At 38.5% G+C, this 21661-nt stretch overlaps 7 protein-coding genes across 11 annotated transcripts; 3 read left to right on the top strand and 4 right to left on the bottom strand.

Annotated features, from left to right (window-relative positions):
• Window positions 1–22: 22 nt before the first annotated feature.
• Window positions 23–1485, top strand: LOC108120463 (uncharacterized). The gene is made up of 4 exons (XM_017234160.3): window positions 23–175; window positions 233–310; window positions 541–1293; window positions 1348–1485. Exons 1-4 carry the CDS (start codon window positions 134–136, stop codon window positions 1396–1398), a joined length of 924 nt encoding a protein of 307 aa, XP_017089649.2. The 5' UTR covers window positions 23–133; the 3' UTR covers window positions 1399–1485.
• On the bottom strand, window positions 1442–4053 carry LOC108120462 (ankyrin repeat domain-containing protein 12). The gene is made up of 4 exons (XM_017234159.3): window positions 3813–4053; window positions 2910–3382; window positions 1718–2851; window positions 1442–1659 (listed from the first exon to the last, which is right to left on the bottom strand). Exons 1-4 carry the CDS (start codon window positions 3946–3948, stop codon window positions 1486–1488), a joined length of 1917 nt encoding a protein of 638 aa, XP_017089648.2. The 5' UTR covers window positions 3949–4053; the 3' UTR covers window positions 1442–1485.
• Window positions 4054–4208: 155 nt separating this feature from the next.
• On the top strand, window positions 4209–7810 carry Klc (kinesin light chain). 5 transcript variants are annotated; one of them, XM_043214028.2, is made up of 6 exons: window positions 4209–4322; window positions 5684–6310; window positions 6499–6619; window positions 6685–7164; window positions 7223–7528; window positions 7593–7810. In XM_043214028.2, exons 2-6 carry the CDS (start codon window positions 5709–5711, stop codon window positions 7608–7610), a joined length of 1527 nt encoding a protein of 508 aa, XP_043069963.1. In that variant the 5' UTR covers window positions 4209–4322; window positions 5684–5708; the 3' UTR covers window positions 7611–7810. The 5 variants fall into 5 exon arrangements, with proteins under 5 accessions (XP_043069963.1, XP_043069962.1, XP_043069964.1 ...); XM_043214027.2 differs by having other exon boundaries at window positions 4309–4440; XM_043214029.2 differs by lacking the exon at window positions 4209–4322 and adding an exon at window positions 4330–4450.
• On the bottom strand, window positions 7754–8908 carry LOC108120461 (alpha- and gamma-adaptin-binding protein p34). Its single transcript, XM_017234158.3, has 4 exons — window positions 8756–8908; window positions 8486–8682; window positions 8163–8424; window positions 7754–8109 (listed from the first exon to the last, which is right to left on the bottom strand). The coding sequence occupies exons 1-4, from the start codon at window positions 8814–8816 to the stop codon at window positions 7928–7930; spliced, it is 702 nt and encodes a 233-aa protein (XP_017089647.2). The 5' UTR covers window positions 8817–8908; the 3' UTR covers window positions 7754–7927.
• Window positions 8909–9063: 155 nt separating this feature from the next.
• Window positions 9064–12425, bottom strand: LOC108120346 (protein ABHD18). Its single transcript, XM_017233966.3, has 7 exons — window positions 12137–12425; window positions 10850–11117; window positions 10357–10469; window positions 10164–10302; window positions 10017–10106; window positions 9250–9959; window positions 9064–9190 (listed from the first exon to the last, which is right to left on the bottom strand). The coding sequence occupies exons 1-7, from the start codon at window positions 12226–12228 to the stop codon at window positions 9070–9072; spliced, it is 1533 nt and encodes a 510-aa protein (XP_017089455.2). The 5' UTR covers window positions 12229–12425; the 3' UTR covers window positions 9064–9069.
• A 459-nt stretch (window positions 12426–12884) lies between these two features.
• On the bottom strand, window positions 12885–19064 carry Ptp69D (Protein tyrosine phosphatase 69D). Its single transcript, XM_017234154.3, has 12 exons — window positions 18755–19064; window positions 17956–18058; window positions 16063–17897; window positions 15761–16000; window positions 15457–15700; window positions 14496–15387; window positions 14285–14437; window positions 14115–14225; window positions 13866–14045; window positions 13500–13807; window positions 13295–13430; window positions 12885–13228 (listed from the first exon to the last, which is right to left on the bottom strand). Exons 1-12 carry the CDS (start codon window positions 18849–18851, stop codon window positions 13151–13153), a joined length of 4377 nt encoding a protein of 1458 aa, XP_017089643.2. The 5' UTR covers window positions 18852–19064; the 3' UTR covers window positions 12885–13150.
• A 238-nt stretch (window positions 19065–19302) lies between these two features.
• SmD1 (small ribonucleoprotein particle protein SmD1) lies at window positions 19303–20341 on the top strand. Its single transcript, XM_017233976.3, has 2 exons — window positions 19303–19422; window positions 19915–20341. The coding sequence occupies exons 1-2, from the start codon at window positions 19409–19411 to the stop codon at window positions 20273–20275; spliced, it is 375 nt and encodes a 124-aa protein (XP_017089465.1). The 5' UTR covers window positions 19303–19408; the 3' UTR covers window positions 20276–20341.
• The last annotated feature ends 1320 nt before the right edge of the window (window positions 20342–21661 follow it).

Genomic DNA, 21661 nt, shown 5'->3' with positions numbered 1-21661 from the left:
TTTTCCACACTGGTAATCAGCTGTGCCACACCTGTGAGTTTTCCATTACTACTTTTATCGATAACTCAATCAAAGCCCCATCTCTAATCAAGTTAAAAACAAAAACTCTTGTTAGGACGGTTTATTTAACAAAATGTCTGATTCCAACACACCCAGAGGTGCCCTAAGCTTACAAGTAAGTTGTATTAATCTACCAATTTGTGGAAAATGATTCATTTCTCTTTTATTCTAGAACGTGCTGAAATACACCGTGCAACATCATGATAAAAACAGCACAGAACCCAATCCAAATGAAACGCCAGATGTTGAGGTAAGATAATAAAAATTATTTAATTAAACTGGCCTTTAAATGGTGGTTCTAGAAGGTAACAATCTTAATATAAGTCTCCTTAAATGCAACATGATTTAAAGAGCCAATTATTTTGGGTGACTTAACTGCAGTGATTCAATCGAAGCATCTAGAATCCCTTAGGCCATGTGCTTAATAAAATTCTTCCTTAAATGAAAACTTAAGCTATAATTATCATTTTCCCCTTTTAGAAAAGTAAATTCTTAGAGGAAGCGCTGACTGCCATGACCACAGATGCCTCAAAGGAACTGAAGGCTGCTCTGATTGTTTTGGAGGACACAGAATCGACTGTAGATGAGAAAAAGGACAGCTTTGAAGTGATCAGGAGCCACATTGATGACCTCGACAATGCAAACTCCCTGGTCAAGCTTGGCGGCAACAAAACCATACTTCGGTATATAAAAGATGATTCTGACAGCGAACTGAGAATATCTGCCATCGAAACGGTGGCTGAAATGTCTCAAAATAATATATTTTGCCAAAACGCCTTCGTAAATGATAAGTTTCTGCCAGAACTTACAAAGAATTTGAGTAACACCAACGAAAACATAGTTCGAAGCTCCATTTACGCGATATCATCCATCATTCGAAACTTTGAGGCGGGCTACAAAGAGTTTAAACGTGTCAAGGGCATCCAGGCACTAGTGCCCTGTCTGAAGTCCTCAAACACGAATCTTTACATAAAGGCGGCATTTCTAATAGCATCCCTAACGTCGAAGGACAAGGCTGTTCGAGAGGACTTTGTTAAGGCAGAAGTCTTTCCAGTGCTTTTGGACAACCTGAAGCCCGTAATCGAGTTTGATGTTAAACAAGAGACGACTCTGTTTGCATTATCCTCCCTATCGTTGGAAACGGATTTAAAATTATCCACTGAGAGGCGCAAGGAAGCTCTAGCTACTCTTGAACAGATTATTTCTAAAAATAAACAGTCTCAAGATTGTGAAGTAAGTTTAAAGTTAAGACGTTAAGGACAATAAACTAACTCTCGCTTTTTACAGGATATCGTTAGCTATGCCAGGACTATTGTTGACAATCTTAATGGCCCATAACATAACAAGTTTCTTGAATAAAAGTTAAAATATGAAGAAACTCTTTTGGATTTTATAACAAATTAAATTTATTTCCGACTTTTCCGGTTATGTTGGCAATGTATCAAAGTCATCCCCAACAGAAACTATGGGCACGTGCTCCAGGTTCACCTCTATCGGGTTGTCACATAGTCTATTTCGTTTTGCGCATATATTCCAGTCCATGACTTGAACGGCGTGCAGACTTTCGGCCTCGTTATGATGTCGCAACACCATTGATTCCTAAAATAAGTTCATAAAATGAATATATTTTTAAAACAAAAAAAGAGCTCTAGCAAACCTTGATTTTCTCCCACTTGTCATCGACATCTTGCAACCAACTGAGAAGCAATCGTCCATTGAATCGACAGCGGGCACTCTTCTCCTTCTCATCCTGCTCTGGGGTGATCAAGTTGTAGACCTCGTCGTCCTTCAAGTAGGTACACACGGAATAAGGCGCAGATTGGCCAGATATACTTCTGGCTGCCTTTGAATGGACCCGTATTATCTCCTGCTCTACGTTCAGGCAGAGCTTCTCCCGCTCCACGGTATGGGCCTGGATTAAATCTCGTCTTGCCTTCTCCTGGTCCTGGTATATTCTGGTCATTGCCTGAGGCACGGTGCTCGGTATATCCACGGCTGGGTTCTGTGCGTTTCGGCTGAGCAGATACGACTTTTTCGTCAGTAAGTAATCGTTGTAGCCCTGGGGAGGTCTCGGCTTCACCGGGTACAAGCTCTTCCACTTCTTTTCGATTTGTCGGCGGATGTTTAAGAACATCTGGAAACCATTGGTGAATGGATGATCGTGGGGATGAGATTCCTCGGAATTCACAGCCGCATCTAGGTTATTCGCATTTGAGTTCTTCGAACTGTCGTCAGTGTTTTTCGGCCTAATCTTTCGCTTTCGGGGATGGAGGTCAACGTTCGAGGAGGGGTTTATCTCCTTCGAGGAGGACGTTGATGATGTGGAAGGGCTCGGGACATTCGTGATTGTCTCCTGGTCAAACTGGTGACCCTGTGGAATGGGACTGGAGGTCATGTTGCTGTAGGACAGCTTTACGTCCGTCGTATCGTTGGCATGATTCGAGGAGGCTGGTGAAGGAGAGTTGCTTTGCATCTGTGGAGACGAGTTGTTCGAGCTGCGCTCTACATTGCGATGAGAGCTTCGCAGGACCCTTAAATTCTTCTCGTCATTGAAGAGCTTTATATTCTTGTCATCCAAAACAGTGGCACAAACAATGTTGCTCTTCTGCGGACTTTCATGAGGGCTTACGGACTGACTGGTAATCACAGTGTCGATGGAGTCGCTGTTCGAGCTCACCACATACGGGAGAGCTGCATTTCGCGAGGCAGTAACCTTTCCTGTCCTCAGCACATTTCCCTCGGTGTCTATGGAGCAATTTTGCTGGGGTATGACTATCTTAAGCGGGGGAACCTATTGGAAATATTTAAAATTATAAGTAAGAAACGATAATAGTCAATTTAAATATTACCTTGAGACCACCATTGTACAAGCTATCGTTGCTCTTGTAATCGTCACTGCCTTCGTTTTCAATGTCCGCATTTTTGTTAATCTCAGCCTGCTCCTTCTCGGCACTTGATGCGGTGATTTTATTGGCGGACGGTGAACCCTTGTTAGTCGCTAGCTTAGAGCCTTTCTCCACTCTGGAGGCGAGCTTTAGGGAGGCCCCCTTCAAGTCCTTTCCATGCTCCGAGTCTTTTCGCTTCTTTTTCTTAACGTCCTCGCCAGATTCCTCGAAGTCCTCCTCTATGTCCGAGTAACAGCGCTTCGCCGCTGATGTTCCCTGATGAGCTGAGTCCGAGTTCTTGCCATCGCTGCTGCTTTCCTCCGCGGAGGACTTGTCCTTAGTATCCAGAGTCTCTTGCTTTTCGTTCAAGTTGCTTTCGTCGCTTTCGGCATCTCCTTTCTTGCACTCATTCTTCTTTAGATTGGTTCGGGACGAATCTGGAAGGACGAAAACCTTATACAATACATTTGATGGCTGAGTATTTGAAGTTGATAGAAGCGAGAAGATATGATAGTTATGCTAGATAAGCTTCATTAAACTTAATAAAGACTAACAATTCAGTTTTTTAATTTTAAAACAATGCCGAAACCAGTTTTCCATAATTCAATCTGAGGGATACCTTTTTCCTTATACTTTTTTTTACATGCGCTTGAGTAACAGATACATTGTGTGTAAAATGTATATAAAAATGTGTGTACATATGTATGTAACTGGTTGCGATTTTTTATTGCAATAATACTGCGAAACCCGACACTTATTTGTTTTTAAATGTTTTCGATGCGAAGCATCACATTTTTACTCATATATTATTTACCACACATGTAATTAAAATATTATTTTGAAGCGAGAAACACCTTTGATGTTTACCTGTCGAGGAGGTGGCCGTCATTTGGATAAGCAAAGCCATCTGCTGCCTTTCCGACATGGGGGTATTTGCTGGGGTCGATCTGGCCTGGGTAACTCCTGAATTAAACGCTATCCCCTTCGGTCTTGGGGGTGGCATACTCTTTCTGTTCACTTTTATACGGGAAAAACTAAAATTGATAACAAAAACTTGGTTTTTAATTTTATAAATGCCCCACAATTCATAGAGCTGGAACAAATAAAATATTATATCGATAGTAGCCATATCGATTTAGTTATTTACATCTTTCTTAAAACAATACTCTGGAGGTTTATATAAAAACTGGATTTTTATGGCAGAAGAAATTTTAAAAATAAATCAAGTAAAATTAAAATTAATTATTCTAAAAAATAATTTAAAAATTTTAAATTAAAAATACTGTTAAAAACTTAAGTTAGTATATTTGCAAAAATACTAAAATACTATCGACTAGATGACTTCATTTATCGGTTTGTTTAGGTGTGCGTTGCAGTGTAAGTATTTTTATAAAATAAAAGAAAACTAAGCAGCTTGTGAAAGTGCTTTTAATTTGTAAATTCTGCTGTATGGAAATTGAAACGTTTGTGATAAGAACATAACTTATATAAGAAGGTGCACGTTGGTTTGTATTGAAAAATTCTATTCACACACATTGGCCCACACATACATATGCTTGTGTGTTGCAAGTAAATATAACCACGGCTGGTACTTGAAAAAAGTTTGTGCTGGAAAATATGATCTATTTGTCTTAGATTGATCTCCAAAGAATATTGTCTATCCCGGAAAATAGTTGTAAGTAATGCGGGAAAGGATTGCGACTCAGACTGCAACTCCGATCAGATTTCCATAATCCGAATCATAATGCTTATGTATTAATGGGTTTAATGTACATACTACACAGTGACTCATTTAAGTAATACACTATGCAATGGGTGTTTTGAAATCCTGTATATTTCTGTGACGCACTGCTTCAATCTTTTCCGGTCGAATACAGTTCCCCACTTCCACGATCTTAAAATACAGAGGCGAATGAATAGGGTCGGGTATATCCCATTGGCCAATCTTTGCGCAAACTAAACTAAAGTTTCCAATTAGAAAGGCGTGACGAAACAGAAGGCGTACATAGATAATTAAAACATACAACAATAATTACTGTTTGGCTCGTATGTGGGCTTATGAATATTTTAAAGATATAGATTTTTAGCTTTCTTAGGGTATGAGAATAATCGGAGTATGCTTCTTTTATTTTATGTTAATGTAAGCAATTAATTTTTCAATTCAGTTTTCTTTGATTGCTTTCTTCGCATAATGTTGCAAGGTGTGCCCCAAAAAAAGCCCCAAAGTTGTTGGTAGATTAACCGGCTAAAGAGTGTGAAGCAAAAAAGGTTATTCGATAAAGTAATCGATAAATATCCTTAAAAAGAAAGCTTACTCCTACCTAAGGAAACAGTTGGCTAATCATTTAATCAAATTCCAATAGGAACCTTCTAATAATGTTTTTTTTTTAATAATTTCTATTAATTATATTTAATTTAATAAAATGAATTAAAACTCCAAGTAACCTATCTCCATAATTTCCACATTACCTTTGGTAGTATCGCTTGAATTTTGGAGTTGCAACCCCTATTTAAACATTAAACATGCGCACTGAAAATTTTCTTTTACTTCTTATTGATTGACGGAGATTGAATCATTTTGATACGGTTAAAATGATTGTGTCTAAAACTTTAAAATCATACAGGCTGTAAAACACATTTATTAATTACATTTCTCCATTTTCAACCTCAAGATCATAACCCCCCGAAGACTAAAGTGCTTGAAAGGTTTTTCATTCGAATGTGTTTTCTAATTGCAGACAGAAAATCGAGAAAATCGGCAAAATGACGCAAATGTCGCAGGACGAAATAATATCTAATACGAAGACAGTCCTCCAGGGCTTGGAAGCCTTGCGAGTGGAGCATGTCTCGATTATGAACGGCATTGCCGAGGTACAAAAGGACAATGAGAAGTCCGAAATGCTCCGAAAGAACATTGAAAACATCGAACTGGGTCTGAGCGAGGCCCAGGTTATGATGGCTCTCACATCCCATCTGCAGAACATCGAGGCCGAGAAGCAGAAGCTCAAGACACAGGTGCGCCGGCTGCATCAGGAAAACGCATGGCTCCGCGACGAACTGGCCAATACGCAGCAAAAGTTCCAGGCCTCCGAACAACTGGTCGCCCAGCTCGAGGAGGAAAAGAAGCATCTGGAGTTCATGGCCTCTGTGAAGAAGTACGATGACAATCAGGAGCAGGACGACACCTGCGAGAAGTCCCGCACCGATCCCGTTGTAGAGCTCTTCCCCGATGAGGAAAACGAAGACAGAAACAATATGTCTCCCACTCCGCCCAGCCAGTTCGCCAACCAGACGTCGGGCTATGAAATTCCAGCACGTCTGCGTACTCTCCACAACCTGGTTATTCAATATGCTTCACAGGGCAGGTAAGTCTGCAAAGAATCAGATACTCGATGGAGGTTCGAGTTTCCATATGGAGTCATGCTTCTATACTTCTTGAATTTGAGACATTATAGACATATAGAAGCATTTGTTTTGCTGCAATTGGTCTGTAATGCTAGCATGACGGGATAAGGCTGTTAATATTATTAACAAAAATATGTTTTCTTTGCAGATACGAAGTAGCCGTTCCCCTTTGCAAGCAAGCATTGGAAGATCTCGAAAAGACCAGTGGCCACGACCACCCAGATGTCGCAACAATGCTGAACATTTTGGCGCTTGTTTACCGCGACCAGGTTCGTACCGGCTTTATTAGATTCATTCATTTCTTCCCCGATTCATGACACTTGATCCAATTTAGAACAAGTACAAAGAGGCCGCCAATTTACTCAACGATGCTCTGTCGATTCGTGGAAAGACTCTGGGAGAGAACCATCCAGCCGTAGCGGCAACCTTAAACAACTTGGCTGTGCTTTATGGCAAGCGCGGCAAATACAAGGATGCCGAACCCCTTTGCAAACGTGCCTTGGAGATCCGCGAGAAGGTCCTGGGAAAGGATCATCCCGATGTTGCCAAGCAACTGAACAATCTCGCTCTGCTCTGCCAAAATCAGGGTAAATACGATGAGGTTGAGAAGTACTACCAGCGAGCCCTCGACATCTACGAATCCAAGCTTGGCCCCGACGATCCGAATGTGGCCAAGACAAAGAATAACCTGGCCGGTTGCTACCTGAAACAGGGAAGATACACCGAAGCCGAGATTCTTTATAAGCAGGTCCTGACCCGAGCCCACGAGCGAGAATTCGGAGCCATCGACAGCAAAAATAAGCCCATTTGGCAGGTGAGTTACCACATACAGACTAGAGTTATCAAATTTTAATTATTTTATATTTAAATAGGTGGCTGAGGAGCGAGAGGAGCACAAATATGATAACAGAGAAAACACCCCCTATGGCGAATACGGTGGTTGGCATAAGGCTGCTAAAGTGGATTCCCCAACTGTCACAACCACTCTAAAGAATCTGGGAGCCCTTTACAGGAGGCAAGGCATGTTCGAAGCTGCCGAAACCCTGGAAGACTGTGCAATGCGAAGTAAAAAGGAAGCTTACGATCTAGCTAAACAAACCAAGGTCTCACAACTGCTAACATCTAACGAGAAGCGACGATCCAAGCAAATTAAGGAGGATATGGATTTCTCTGAGGAGGTAATTTTAATAATATATTCATAAAATTGCTCTTTAATAACCAATTGTCTTTTAAATGTTTCAGAAAAATGCGAAACCGTAAAAAATTTCATTTGTTCATCGCCCTCAACGGAATCTTTATGTTTATAATTGAAAGTTAACAACAAAAACAATTTATTTATTCATTCCTTAATATACATAAGCTCGCAAGCATACATTAGCAAATAAACAAGGTTTTATACACTGTTATTTTGTCAAAATTATGTACCGCTTTTAATAATAAACCAAATATATTTAACAGAATTTTTACACAATTTAATCGTACTACATTTATATAAAATATTTGATTGAGGGGGGTTTGTTTTATGCTATTAAATACAAGCAACAAACAAATATGAGAAGATTCTCGATAAGATATGGCTAGTCACTATCATTGTCGTTTAAAATGGACGAAACTATTCCTGCAAACTGCTCAGCCCGATCGAGGAACTGCTCCCGAGTAAGGCTTGTGTCATTTCGAAGACTTTGAGCAGTCAGGAGCAGGTTTTCAAAGTCCCTCAATTGGCTATCCAGCTCGTCCGTGCTCATTTCTGGTTTGGATTCTGAAATTGTAATATATTGATAACTTTTTCGATTGCAATTATTAGTGGGCTACCTTTGGATCCATAATTAACATTAGACCAAACTATGTTCTTTAAGCCTTCCACGACTTCTTCGTAGCCGTTTTCAGAGTCCTCCGGATCAGTTTCATCATCGCTATTCAGGGTTATCACGTCAAAAAAGAAGTTCGTGCGCTCCTTCAAGTCCGAGATGGACACTCCATTGGATTCCGACAGGTTCGAGGATGTTAACAGAAAACCCAGCTGGATTTGATGGTTTTCGGCTAGAGTTTTGGAAATGGAGTCGATAAAGGAAGTCTGCAATGTAAAGATAGTTATATTATTTACAAAATCAGATTTATGAATCATGTTTACGTACTTCGGTTGGATCAAAGTAAATAATGAGGGCTTCAGTCGCTTTAAGTATATCCTCCGGTACATTTTCCAATTTGCCAGCGGCAGGAACTAAGTTTATGGTTGTATTGTAGTACTTATTTTTAATTGTACATTTATAAAAATTAAGTGAACACTCTGTTGAAGTCGGTTCTTTTGGTTGATCCATTTCTGATAAAATGCCTTAAAAAAGATGGAAACATAAACCCAGTTATATATTACTACTTTCAAAAATAATTAATAAATAATTCATTACCCTCGGCTATTTCCAAAGGAGTCATGGCTCCATAAGAGAGTATTAGGACGGCTGGATCCATTTTATAAAGTTTACTTAACTTGTTTTTTTGAGAAAAAATAAAATGTAAACACCAGTGTGACCAAAGCTTGGAAATGGAAACTTCCCACCCTGGAACAGGTGAAAAAGCTCAGATTTAAGTATGGTATTCCCCATGAATTCAAATTTTTAAATAAAATAATGCACCTTTTTTCTTAATTTATAAAATTGTTTAATGCATCTAATTTTTTTTATGGCAACATATTTTTTGTTATGTTTACTTAATATAGTAATAACTAAATACTTTTATTATATTGTTGTAACAATTGCTGATAAGTCATATCACATTTAAGATTCTCTCCAACATCGTTTCCGTAAATCTTCTTGGCCCTATCAAAGGCCTCTATAATGCATGATCTAAAATAAGAGATTTATTAATAATCTGCGGTTTCTTTATATAGGTAACTATAACCCACCTGAAAAGTTTCTGGTGCAGAACGTAGGCGCTAACGTGACCAGCATCCAAATAACGCACCTCAGCTCCAGGCCAAATATCCTCGAGGCTGGAACAACCCTCCCGAGGCACATAGGCATCGTCTTTAGCACATACCGCAATGATCAGGGAGGTGTCGAATGGAACCGAAAAGTTTTTCAGGTGAGTGCACTCGTCCATCATGCCACGCATAAACTGCAACGCCTCCCGTTCCCACCAGTTCGTCTTGGTTATATCTATTTTATCAGATTTGTTCTGAGCCGACAGGGGCAGGATGAATTTCATGAGGTTTGTCAACGTCGAAGTCGATGCCTTGGGAGATGGTGGTTCCGTTTCAATAGCTACCTTGGGAGCCATGTCGTCTTTTAATTTTAAAGTTAGATTATCGGTGTCAACTTTTGTGTTCTTTAGGGATTGGCTCAAGAATATTGAACTGTCGTTTTGGGAGCAATTGGCCTGCATCTCATATTTGTCGCCGCAGGTGTTGTTCTTGAGCTCCTGGATTTTTCTAGTGTCACTTATGTCCTCTTTAAGCTCGTGCAGGGACTGATTAAAATTTTTAATAAAACTCTGGCCAGCAGAGAATGCATCGTCAATAATAGTGACCATTTTAGAAAGACGTTCCCTAAACTGTCCATCGGAGAAGTACTGCGTTTCCAGCATATCCCAGTTAATGGATTGGCTCATAACACCCTGGAGAAATGTTAATTTGGATTAGTACATTATATTATTTATTAATATTGTACTTACAGTTGTAAAAACAGCAGATGCAGTGGACCAGGAAAGGCAGGGAACTAAAACAAGAGGCTTTGGCCAATTGGTTGCAGCTAAAGATGCCATCTACAAAGGGGTGTAATCATAAAGCTTAAGTTCGAGAATTCTGGAAGAGTTCCTTACATGTCCACCCATTGACAAGCCAGTCACACCAAGAGGCCCAAATCCATTTCTCTCGCACCAATGCAAAAGCACCAGGCACTCGAGAATGAGACATCCCCCCATCACGAATATATCCGACACATTATGCAGGTTTGATCGTCTGAAAGAAGATTTATAATTTTTAAAGGCAAATGTTATATTATCTAACACTTACGTTTGGTCATCAGGTTTTCTTACTCCGTAAAAGGGGTTTTCCAAGATAATGGATCCGATGTTGGCGTCTTTCAGCAAGGGCTTTGCAATAAAGTTTCTCCTTCGCCAGAAGAACTGCAACAAATAAATATATTAGAGCAAGTATTGGTAAAGCTTAAAAGGTAATAGTTTTGATATATGTTCCCAAAAGAATATTTGTTTGTAAATGAGAAAATAATTGGAGAAATAAATACTGACATTGCCAATCTTTACATCTTTAACTTATTAACTATTTTCTTTAAATGACATTAATATGAACTTGTGTGGGTATTTGAAATAAAGAAATAATAAGATCATTTAGTATTAATATTAGTTATTTAACTAAGAAACGGAATTTTCTTTGTGAGACCCACTTTTGGCTAATTGTTGCTAAGGCCGATCGCCTGGCGTCAGGCCTCTATTGAAAGTAAACAGACATTAAGGCAAAATTAATGCAAAGATGCAAGCGTACTCACATGGTCCCCAGTTCCGGCCAGGTGAATGCACACCGGCTTGTGCTTCTCGCTTTTCCACTTGTTGGGAATCAGGAGTTGAAAATGGGCATGTTTGGAGGCCTTGGGAACTACTCCGGGTAGGTGTAACTCGAGTGGAGTTATGAATTTCCCTTCAACCAGAGTGCTTTCTGAATAAATTTCTTTTTTTGTTATCTCCACCGGATAATCGCGGGGCACAAGCTTGAAGCATGATTCCCTATTGGATATGATTTTTCGGAACTGAAACACTCTGAAATAATTGCCGTAAAAATAAAGACAAATTATTAAAATTTAAAAATTGAATTGAAAAATTGAAAAAAAAAGGTCTAAAATGTTTCAGTATTTTGAACTTCAGAGAAATTTTCCAATATATCCTTAGATTTTAAATGAATAACTGTATAACCTTTTTTCTAAAAATCCTATTGTAAAAAGTCTTAACTTATTTCCTCTTCAAAACTAACCTGAACAGGATTACAAAAAAATGCAGTCATATCCAGTCTCCACTGACGTTAGGTATTTAACTGAAATGTAAATGTTTATTAACAAAAAGGATTCCCAAGGGAATAACAATATTACATTTAAAATATTAAATCCCTAAACCAAAGATCGTTTCAATATTAATCGTTTATACTATCGTTTCTTTAATCGTTTATACTATTAAGGAATTGTTTATTAAAAACAAAAATTAAAAATATTTCGGAAGGATCAAAATTTGGAACCTTTTACCCTGAAGTTCAAATAATATTGGATGGTGTCTTTTGAACTCTAATATTTTTTAATCGTTTTTAAAATTTTTGAATTAAATGAGAAACATGCCATGCAAAAATAAGTGTGTACCATTGAGGTCCTTTACTGTGGTAATTGGTGAATGAAAAATATGTAAGCCTTTTAGCATCGGGAAACAGGAGTCCTTGAAACAAATTACTAATGCAATTTTGTGGGATCCTTGAGTTTTTGGCAATGTTTTTGAAAATATATATAAATATATTTAAAACTGCAAGGATGTATTTTTGAATGCAATATGTGTGTATTTTTGGTCAAGGATACCTTTATTTTAATGTCAGTAATCAAAAATATAAAATAAATGTAACTAATTATTGTATGTAAAAGTGTCATTTGTTTACAATCACATGTGTATTTACATTATCAATTGTTATCATGCCATAAATCACCCAAAGCAATTCAATTAACTCGGATGTTTTGTTACGTAAAGAAGCACCTTTTGAATCAAAAATAATATATATTTCTACAACTGCTGGATAATCTTACCTGCGCAAATTTTCTGGCTTTCCCCATCCTTTTTCGAAGAATCTTGTTATCAGCATTCGCCGGTAAAGACTATCAAGTTTGCTCGGAGGCATATTGATCTGCTTATTTTCTGCAATAATAACAAACAACACGTCCGATAGAGATGGTAAGGAAGCTTAAGTGACTATCGATAGTGGATGGGACCATCCATGGTGATAAGACTCGCAATTTAATTTGGATTATTAAATATTTTTTTTATTGAAGCTCCAAAGGCTGCAAGTTTTCTTAATAAATTAAAAAAAAATGAGAGAAATGCGAAAAATTTTGTTTTGACATTAACGTCATTTGTAGCATATTTTTTTTTTTTTTGATTTGGAACGAGTGAAAATGAAATGCGGTATTTTTTTGAATAGCAGTCTACAAATATTTTGTTAAAATAAAATTAATAGAATGAATGGCTTTATTGACTCCTTTTTTACATCTTTAAAATTAAGCACGAAATAAAACCAAAAACATATTTATGTTTGTATATATAGTATGCAAAAGCCACCTCTTTTGAGTAGTGGGGGAGTGGGAGACTATTTTTTATACCTGTAGGTGGGGAAGTAATAAAAAAAAGGAAGGAAGTAATTACCCAGACATTTATATGGTATTTTCAAAAACGCTATTTAGTTAGATGATCTCACTTTTCTCGAGGAACATGAGAATTGTGAGTCATCATAGCCCATCCAAAACTATTTAAAAAAAAGAGAAAAACCCTTATGATAGATACAATTCTTAGTCTCAGTTTTTATTACATTATGGCTTATAAAATATGTTACTTATTTTCCTTTGGTAGTTTTATCCATACGATACGTATACACTACATTTATATTTGTATGTAAATTATGCTTGTTTCGGGCAAATCTAATTCGTTAAAAAAATTAAGTTTGCCCTTGTAAATACTTTATTAAAAGATTTTATAAATATACAAATAATTTATCGTAGCACATTATGCATTGATGTTTCAACACGTGCATTATGTACATATCTAACTTAATCCAATGTTGACTCGGCTATATGGTGTAAATCTGAATAATTAATTATTGCGCGATGTAGGAACTCGTATTGTGCCTAAAAATGTAAATATCCATACAATTATTTTATGAATTTATATCATAATTCCGATAAAGAACTTACGTATGAGTTAATAAGTCCCGTTCGCTGAGATCGTAATTTCCTTGTAGTGGCACAAATGTCGACACACTTTTCCAATCTAAGATGCTGGACTAAAATGCACATGGCGACGAATATAGAACTTCGGTCAGTTCCCAGGCTACATTAAGCAAGAAAAAATATTTAAAATTAGTGTTTAACGATTAAGATTAGGTAATCTTTTAATTACCTGCAATGAACTGCGAGTGGAGAACGGCAACCCGAATTTTTATGGCTTTTGTAGTGATTGTAGGCTTGATCTACAAGTTCAATAATGCCCCGACAGACTTCAGGAACTTCTCCGTCCACTGTCGGCCAACCATTGTACTGAAACTGTGTGACTTTCAGCGTATCATCTATTTTGCAATTCGTGACGTAGAATTCGCGACGAGTATAATAGGGACAACTTTCGCTGTGCACATATTTCACAAGAATATGGTCGTATTGAACCTCATCGTCTGCCCAATATCTCGGACACTTTCTGGGGCCATCTCCAATCTAATAAAAGAAATATATTATTAAATATAAGGTTTAGTCAAAGAATATATGTAATTACTTCAGATATCATAATCAGCGTGGAAACACTCTGTTCAGAAATCATTCTCCAGAAATCCCCAATAGTGTTCTCAAGTGGATCCTGGGCAATGATAAAGGTTTCGCTATTGTCATAGCCATCTATGAACGATGCATTGATATACGTAGAATTATCCCGCATTGGAAGTGGAGTCAGTATTACCTAAAATGTACAAGTTAGTAGGAAACATTATAAGTCTATAGATTTTAAAGGAATATTATTAAAACGTACTCTATTACGATCGTAGGGAATGACCTCCTGGCTTCTGTTCTTCATGGCATTCTCCTCGTTCTCGCCCACACAACACGATTTGCTAATCTCATCCGCCGTAGCCAGCAGTTTCTGTGGGGCAATCATAGAAATAAATAATTAGGATAGAGCTATGCTATTATTAGACGAACCTCGAATTCCAGTTCCAATTTGCATTTTCCATTGGGCTCATTGGGTTTGCGCTTTAGTGATTCAATCGCTGATGTCATGTTGCTAATATTAATATCCGTATTTCCAAAAGTTCCAGTGTCCAGAAGAGCGCGATAAAGGAAGATGTATTGTTTCTGTGGAAAAAAAACACGTTACTCCCTGAAGCGGGAATAGGATTCAATGGCAACTCACCAAGGATTGAACTAAAAAATTGCGTTGATGTCGTAAATCACACACGGTGTTATATATCGACACCGAGTCTTCTTCCTCCAATTGTTGGATGAGGGAATCTAAAGCAACTAGGGTTCCAGTTCTACCGACACCGGCACTACAATGGACTAAGATTGGGCCCCTTTGCAGGGAGTAGACGGAATTAATTTGACGTATGAACTTAATGATTCCATGTGGATGCTCCGGTGCCATAAAGTCTTTCCACGTTAAATAGTGGTATTGGGTGATTTGTCTTCGATCCTCCTCCTCGCCCACATTGGCCTTGTTCTTTGAAACGTTAAGTGTCCTCTCAATATAGTCTCCAGTCTTTCGCTCATGTGCAAATTTTACTAAAATATCTCCAAACTGCTTGGTATCAAATACTTTTTCCGGCCAGTATTTAGCACACTTGGCCTTGTTATATTCCTCCAAATTGGTAAGCATCACAATAATTTCCAGATGTTGTTCCCAAATCATTCGCCAAAAGTCATCGATGGTGCTCTCCATGGGTCCCTGGGCGCAAATAAACTTCTTTCTCTCCTTGTATCCAATAACAAAGTTGGCATTTATGTAGTCAGTGGTTTGTAGTCCATTAATAGGAGCCAGCTTGACTCGCGTCTGATCGTAGGCCTTAATGTCGGGGTACCTGTTCTTGCAGGCGTTTTCTTTTAAATCACTATTCTTAGTTGTACGATCGCTAAAGCGATTTGGCAGCAGTTCGTACTCCCGAAGGAATCCGTAGTCGGTGTCCTTGTGGCGGTTTTTATATGCGTTTTCCAGATCAGATCGATGAATGGGTCCAGAATCGAAGCCCTTGTGGTTTCCAGATGTAATAAAATGGCTGTGGTTGTGGTTGCTGCGCCCGAATAAGGCCCTGATAGGAAAGTATTAATGATTATTATAATTTTAAATCATAAAATATGATTTTATCTCCATTAGTTACCTTAAAGAGTCTCTTAAGGTTAAGGTATCTTCTCCTTGTAATGCATTTTTTGATTTCTTGTGATGGAAAACCCACAGCACAATAAGCAGGACTAGGACACAACAAATTATAGGTCCTGCCTTGATCCCAATGCTTAGGTATGTGTCCATATTATTCATCGAGTGGATTGGTTCAGCTTCTGTTGCGGGAGTCATCACATCAAAATATTTGCTGTATGCCATAAGCACATTGTTTCTATCCCGAACTGGAAAGAAATAAAGCATAGAATTTAATTTAAATTGTGAGTGAGTGAATAGCCACTTACCTATTATCTCAAGAAATCCCGTGTAGTTTGAATTTATGTCTATCTCCCCATCCCAAACTTCGCGACTAGTATCGTGTGATGGCACATTGACTTTACCGGCAAGAATTTGATTCTCATCGGTGGTTACGGCACTTCTTCTGGCCCGCGGCTTGTTCTCCAAGATCTTGAGAGCATGCTCGGTTAAATTGGCTCCCTTGATCAAGTTGTCCTTCTCCGCCAAGTGAAGATCGGCTTCAGAGTCTGCAAAAAAAAGGGAAAATTAATATATACGAGCTCCAATAAAATACAAATAGTTTCCTTACTTGAAAGCGAACTCAAGGGAGGTCGTTGTATCTCGGGTTTTCTGAGGAACGGAGTGCCCTCCAAACACCTTCGACAAATTTCGTCGTTCTCCTTGACAATGTCATTGTTCTCCGAAAACCTTATTTCGTCGCCCAAAAATATTTCTGGCCTAAAGTGCTTGCCACTTAACATTTCGGCAATATAGGCACTGCTCCTGGTGACATTATCGCTCTGAATCTGCTGATATGTGACGACATTCAGTTTGTCCGGCTCCGGCAACTCCTTGTCGGCATTATTGATCTTAACTAGATAGAGCCGGTAGCAGCATATGGGACCGTTCCTCTCACTGATTCTGGGCAGATACAGCTTGAAGACATATTTGGAGCCCAGGTTAACTTTTGTCCACATCGTTCTGCCAATGTTGTCCGGCGTGGAGACGGGCATCAGACAATTTCCTCCTGCTGGCTCTCCATTTTTCTTGTGGCGGGTTATGGCCGAGACTGTAACCGAGTAGTTGGTATTGGGGCTGACGTTTTCGTACAGGGTCTTGTGGTGGGGCTCGTCGATTCTCCGAATTTTGGGACCCCACATGTCCAAATCCACGAGGCTCATCGATTTGCCCTGCAGGTTAATCATGTAGGAGACCACCTTCCCGTTTGGAGTCTTCGGAACGTCCCAGCTGATGGAAATAGAATTGCTGCGCGTAACATTGTCGTGGTGGCAGTTGACGGAGAGGTTGGTGGGCTTGGTAGCAACACCATCCATTGTGGTACCGTTCACGATCTCCGACCATGGTCCGCATGTCTTTGTCAGATCACTGCAGGCCCTCACCCTAAATTCGTAGTCTGTGGCTGTTTTTAGCTTATCGAACATGTATGGCAAGTTGCGGGAGTTCTGCTGGTAAATGGCCTCTTCAATCACCTTTGGCACTTCGCCGGACTCGGAGACAATCAGTTCATAGTACTGGACATATTGTATAATATCACTCGGCGGTGGATCCCAGCCGATCGTTATCGTTGATGCAGTGCTGCCGGTGGACTCAACTTTGGGTATAAAAATGGGATCAAAACTTAAGGTTGTCACATTGAAGGGGTACTGGGTGGGTGTTCCATCGCCGATCGAGTTCTTGGCTGCGATTTTCAAAATATAGGTGGTGTTTGGCTTAAAGTTTTCCAAAATATACGATGTATGGTTGCCGTTGATGGCCTGCTTATAGTAGGTAAAGGTCGTGTCACTTGGCTCCTTGTGGCTCACAAAAAACTTCTGAACCGGGTCGTTGCCATCATTTACTGTCCAGTTGATGTATATTTTATTGGCACCCACTGCCTTGGCGAAATCAATGCTAACTTGTGGCTCTTCCATCACATAAAGTGTAATCTCCTTGGCGGCCACCTCAAGGCCATCGTTATTGGATACTGTGCACTTGTAGGTGCCGTTCTCCTTCTTGTACACTTCTGTGAACTCCAAGGTAAAGTTTAAATGCGTCTCGTTCAGCTTGGTGATGGAGGAGAAGGTATCCAGGAAGTCAAAGGGGTTTCCATCTTTCAGCCACTTGAGGTTCTTCTGCGTCGTCTCATTTTGGGGATACACTTCAATAAAACAATACAAAAGCCCAGGCTGGCCGGTTTTCCTCTTGATCCTGTCGGCGGTGCTTTGCAAGACCTTGGATGGTAGGTAGGATTGTACACTAAAATCAGTCGAAATGTTTTTTTCTGCATCCGTGGTGCATGAATAGTTTCCAGAGTCTTTTATTTCCACATTACGAAGAGTCAGTACGTTCCTATACTTGATTACTTCTTCATTTTCGTTGTCGCTACCGTCGTTTTGTTTTAAAGATTCGGTTCTGATGTGAAACCTGAAAGATAATGTTTGTTATAATGTGATTTATGAGTATAGCTATGCTAGCCACTCACCTTGTGTTGTTTTTATCAATAGTTTGGTTTCCAAATTTCCAAATAACAACATCTTTCTCAGACCCGCACTCTAAAGATAAGTTTCTTCCTATCTCTGCCCATTCTGAAAGAGGAAAAAAGTTTGTAAATAATACAAATTATAATATACTACTAGGGATAAGACGTGACTAATTCATTCATCAGTCTGAGTGGCATAAAAATGTCTTGCTAAAATATCCACTTAATTACTATGACTAAACAATGGACTTTCTGGCAGACGGCACAAAATAGTTCATAAAATACACGATTAATGGCCAATGTAATGTTGGAATCAACACGTATTACGATTAAAGTTGCATTTTCAGATAAATGCAGTACATCGCGACTATGAATAAGCACAGACTTGTGTACATAGGCACGTCGGTAGGTATGTATGTATGTATATATGAGCATCATCGGGTAGTACGTATGTATGTATGTACATATGCTCGACTACTTTGTTTACGGCAGCCCCCCAACAAAAATCTCACCCCATTCCGTAATCTTTGGGCGTTACCGACAAGTTCTCCCGCTACTGAATGCGGGAAACCCTCTACCGATTGGTCTTAATGGCCCTCTCGTATCATGGATCGCTCCAATTAATTGTAAAACATTCATTCATATTCGCAAAAACAAAAATAGACACTTTTTTGTTGACACCCACTAAACCTTCTTGATGTACATATGTACATATGTGTGATTGTCTGCATGGTGGAATTATGTTTTCCGCGACAGAAGGCTTACAAAAAAAAAACTCTGGCTCTTTGCTGAAGGATTTTACCTTGTTTCACCGATCCCCGCACACATATTGTGCAGAGAAAAGTATATGAAAGGATTATATTTAATAGCATTGACATGCGTCGGTTAAAAAACGCCATGGCTTGCTAATTCTCACTCCTAGCCGGATAAATACATATGTCGAAAATTAACTTCGATGGTTGCGGTTAATAAAAAGCAATTCCACTAATTAGTAAATGTTGGGGCCGCCCAGAAGCGGTGAAAATGTATTTTTAATACACTAATTAATAGACGGCAACCGCGAACGAATATAAGTTTTCGTTATTTTTTTGCGATGTGCGGTGAGTATCGATATGTCTATATACAGTCTATGGTGGTGGCACAGAAACCCAGTGGAACAGTGGAATCGAAACCTGGTGGTTCCGATAGTTTTTTAAACTTTTATTTTTTTATTATTTCAAGCAATTTGTTTGTATACATAGATGTTTATAAACTAATTAGTTTAAGTTGCTATCTATTTCTGTTATCTCTTTTTTGGTAGATTAATTTAAATTATATTCAAAATTATTCCGATATTTAGTGTTTAGAGTAGTGTTGTTATCTTGGCACAAGATGTACAACACTTAACCAAAGTAAACTAGCCGGCATTGTTTGTGCGCGTTTTTTTGCAGAAAAAGATTAGAAAACCAGGAAAAACATGAAATTAGTGAGGTAAGCCGTATATTACAGAACATTACTATCGCCATATCTACTAAAAGTCTTAAAATTGCTGATATTCCGACATTTGAAAGTTGCTGTTTTACACATGTCTCGAGGGATGCCACCGATTGTTGTATTTGTAAATGATTTTTGTTGAAAACTCAAAATATAAATGAAAATCTTTTTTAAGAAATGCTAGTTTTTGAAGCTTTATAAGTTTGCAATAATGTATTAAAGCTTTTGTTTCAAAATTACATATGTGCCTATGAATTTTGCATTTTGCACGACCAGTCCTCTGGTGTCTCACTTTCAAGAAATTAGTATGGCCAATTTCCAGAGCCTCAAGTAAATCTCGTTTCAATACAAACATGCAACTAGTTGCTAGAATTAGAAAGGATTCTGTTTATTTTTTATTTGCCAAGAATATGTAGCGATATTTAAGGTTTTCAAGATACTGGCCTTTATTTTTTTTATAGAAAATTGCTAATATCCTATACATTTTAGGTTTTTAATGAAGTTGAGTCACGAGACTGTGACCATCGAATTGAAAAATGGCACCCAAATACATGGCACTATCACTGGTGTGGATGTGGCTATGAATACTCACCTGAAGAGCGTGCGGATGACCATCAAGAACAGGGATCCCGTCCATTTGGAGACACTGAGCATTCGCGGCAACAACATTCGATACTTTATTCTGCCGGACAGTCTGCCGCTGGAGACGCTGCTGATAGATGACACCCCCAAGTCCAAGACAAAAAAGAAGGACAGTGGCCGTGTGGGCAATCGTGGTCGTGGCCGAGGAGCTCGCGGACGAGGTGGACCACGGGGACGCGGAAGGGGCCGCGCAACCGGTCGGCGCTAACTTTTGTAACTAATACATTTAATAAAAAAGTTTCGATAAATATAGTATATATATTCTTTGGATAAACTTATATGTTTGTAAATTTTTAAGATTCTTAACTCCAAAGTCATGATCATTCATGGAATCTTGCGAGTATTCTTGAAAACCGATGTAATCAACAATTAAATCGAGCGAAGTAAGCAATGAACGCCATACAAGTAACTTGATTACATCGATTCTTTAATAGTTTTATGATAATAAACAATATTATGCAAAAGTTTTAAAACTTATACCAGAATAGACATAATTATTTATCTCCTTTTGCCAAACAAAATGCAGGCAAAATGCGCAACTCCATCACATTGTTTTATACTATACGTGGTGATGAACACTTAACCGCTATAGAAAGTCGTAATCCTAAGTAATGCCATGGATCAGCGTAAAAGATCAAAGTCCTGTCAAGTTTCTGTTGTTGTGTTCGAACGAATACTCGTCAATCGCATTATTTGCATCGGCGTTTAAAAATAAACGCTTTTACTTGGGTTTCCTATATATATGTATATATCCTTTAATTCGACTGATTATGATTGGAAGAAACAAAAGTGTTGCCCGATCTTCGTGGTGCTATTCGTCACAGCATAGTCCTTTAATCGATTCATTGACGGTTAAAGAATCCCAAATTCTTCAAAGAGACGTTATACCCAAAAGTATTTGAAAGACTTGGAGACTCGAAATCGCATCGTTTGTGAACGATAAAAACTTATTTGATTCCTGTATTAAGAAGCTTCCGGTAGCTTGTCATTTTGGGCGAACCAACTAAAGGACCTAAGCCCTCTGAGCGAACATTGCTGTGGGACTTTCTGCAGTCAGAGAAACGATCGCACTATGGTGACCACTTACCACATCGAAGGAGCGGAATTTCAGGCCAATCGGGTGGCAATATTATGCAATGTATGATCTGTAAAATTATAATTCTGGTTACCAATTGGTGCGAATAAACTAAAATCAATAATCCACATACGCAAGGAAACAAACCCTTAAAAGTATGCTATAAATATAAAAGTTTATGCATCCCTTATAAAGAGGAAGTCAGCACCTAAAAGTATGCACGAAATATTGGATAATAACTGAATTTCCGCTTTCATAAACTATAAATTTATTTAAGTGTGATCCTAGGGACTTAAAACTTTAGACTCTAAACTTTATGGTACTTTATTTCCTCGTCGTAGGTGCAATTTAGTAGGGGTACCCTTGAAAAAAATTCGAAAAATTAAAAATCGATATTAAAGCAATGTTTTGAAAATATTCGAAAAATTAAAAATCGATATTAAAGCAATGTTTTGAAAAAATTCGAAAAATTAAAAATCGATATTAAAGCAACGTTTTGAATGAGGGTTTTCGCTTCTG

This window comes from Drosophila bipectinata, chromosome 3L (genome assembly GCF_030179905.1).
Source record: "Drosophila bipectinata strain 14024-0381.07 chromosome 3L, DbipHiC1v2, whole genome shotgun sequence".
Classification (NCBI taxonomy): domain Eukaryota; kingdom Metazoa; phylum Arthropoda; class Insecta; order Diptera; family Drosophilidae; genus Drosophila; species Drosophila bipectinata.
Note: the sequence above shows the minus strand (reverse complement) of the source record. Positions and strands in the feature narration are given on the sequence as shown.

What these genes read in the sequence shown, in the direction of transcription:
- LOC108120463 (XM_017234160.3), top strand. Translation starts at nt 134, where the DNA reads ATGTCTGATTCCAACACACCCAGAGGTGCCCTAAGCTTACAA. An exon ending in ATGAAACGCCAGATGTTGAG is followed by an intron (nt 311 to 540) that starts GTAAGATAATAA and finishes TTCCCCTTTTAG; the next exon opens with AAAAGTAAATTCTTAGAGGA. An exon ending in AACAGTCTCAAGATTGTGAA is followed by an intron (nt 1,294 to 1,347) that starts GTAAGTTTAAAG and finishes CGCTTTTTACAG; the next exon opens with GATATCGTTAGCTATGCCAG.
- LOC108120462 (XM_017234159.3), bottom strand. Translation starts at nt 3,948, where the DNA reads ATGCCACCCCCAAGACCGAAGGGGATAGCGTTTAATTCAGGAGTTACC. An exon ending in GACGGCCACCTCCTCGACAG is followed by an intron (nt 3,383 to 3,812) that starts GTAAACATCAAA and finishes TCGTCCTTCCAG; the next exon opens with ATTCGTCCCGAACCAATCTA. An exon ending in TGTACAATGGTGGTCTCAAG is followed by an intron (nt 2,852 to 2,909) that starts GTAATATTTAAA and finishes TATTTCCAATAG; the next exon opens with GTTCCCCCGCTTAAGATAGT.
- Klc (XM_017234155.3), top strand. Translation starts at nt 5,538, where the DNA reads ATGATTGTGTCTAAAACTTTAAAATCATACAGGCT. An exon ending in ACTTTAAAATCATACAGGCT is followed by an intron (nt 5,573 to 5,683) that starts GTAAAACACATT and finishes TTCTAATTGCAG; the next exon opens with ACAGAAAATCGAGAAAATCG. An exon ending in CGCTTGTTTACCGCGACCAG is followed by an intron (nt 6,620 to 6,684) that starts GTTCGTACCGGC and finishes GATCCAATTTAG; the next exon opens with AACAAGTACAAAGAGGCCGC.
- LOC108120461 (XM_017234158.3), bottom strand. Translation starts at nt 8,816, where the DNA reads ATGGATCCAGCCGTCCTAATACTCTCTTATGGAGCCATGACTCCTTTG. An exon ending in TCCTTTGGAAATAGCCGAGG is followed by an intron (nt 8,683 to 8,755) that starts GTAATGAATTAT and finishes ATCTTTTTTAAG; the next exon opens with GCATTTTATCAGAAATGGAT. An exon ending in TTTACTTTGATCCAACCGAA is followed by an intron (nt 8,425 to 8,485) that starts GTACGTAAACAT and finishes TTTACATTGCAG; the next exon opens with ACTTCCTTTATCGACTCCAT.
- LOC108120346 (XM_017233966.3), bottom strand. Translation starts at nt 12,228, where the DNA reads ATGCCTCCGAGCAAACTTGATAGTCTTTACCGGCGAATGCTGATAACA. An exon ending in TGGCCGGAACTGGGGACCAT is followed by an intron (nt 10,470 to 10,849) that starts GTGAGTACGCTT and finishes TATTTGTTGCAG; the next exon opens with TTCTTCTGGCGAAGGAGAAA. An exon ending in GCTTGTCAATGGGTGGACAT is followed by an intron (nt 10,107 to 10,163) that starts GTAAGGAACTCT and finishes ACCCCTTTGTAG; the next exon opens with ATGGCATCTTTAGCTGCAAC.
- Ptp69D (XM_017234154.3), bottom strand. Translation starts at nt 18,851, where the DNA reads ATGGCGTTTTTTAACCGACGCATGTCAATGCTATTAAATATAATCCTT. An exon ending in ATTGATAAAAACAACACAAG is followed by an intron (nt 17,898 to 17,955) that starts GTGAGTGGCTAG and finishes ATTATCTTTCAG; the next exon opens with GTTTCACATCAGAACCGAAT. An exon ending in TTCCCTACGATCGTAATAGA is followed by an intron (nt 14,046 to 14,114) that starts GTACGTTTTAAT and finishes TGTACATTTTAG; the next exon opens with GTAATACTGACTCCACTTCC.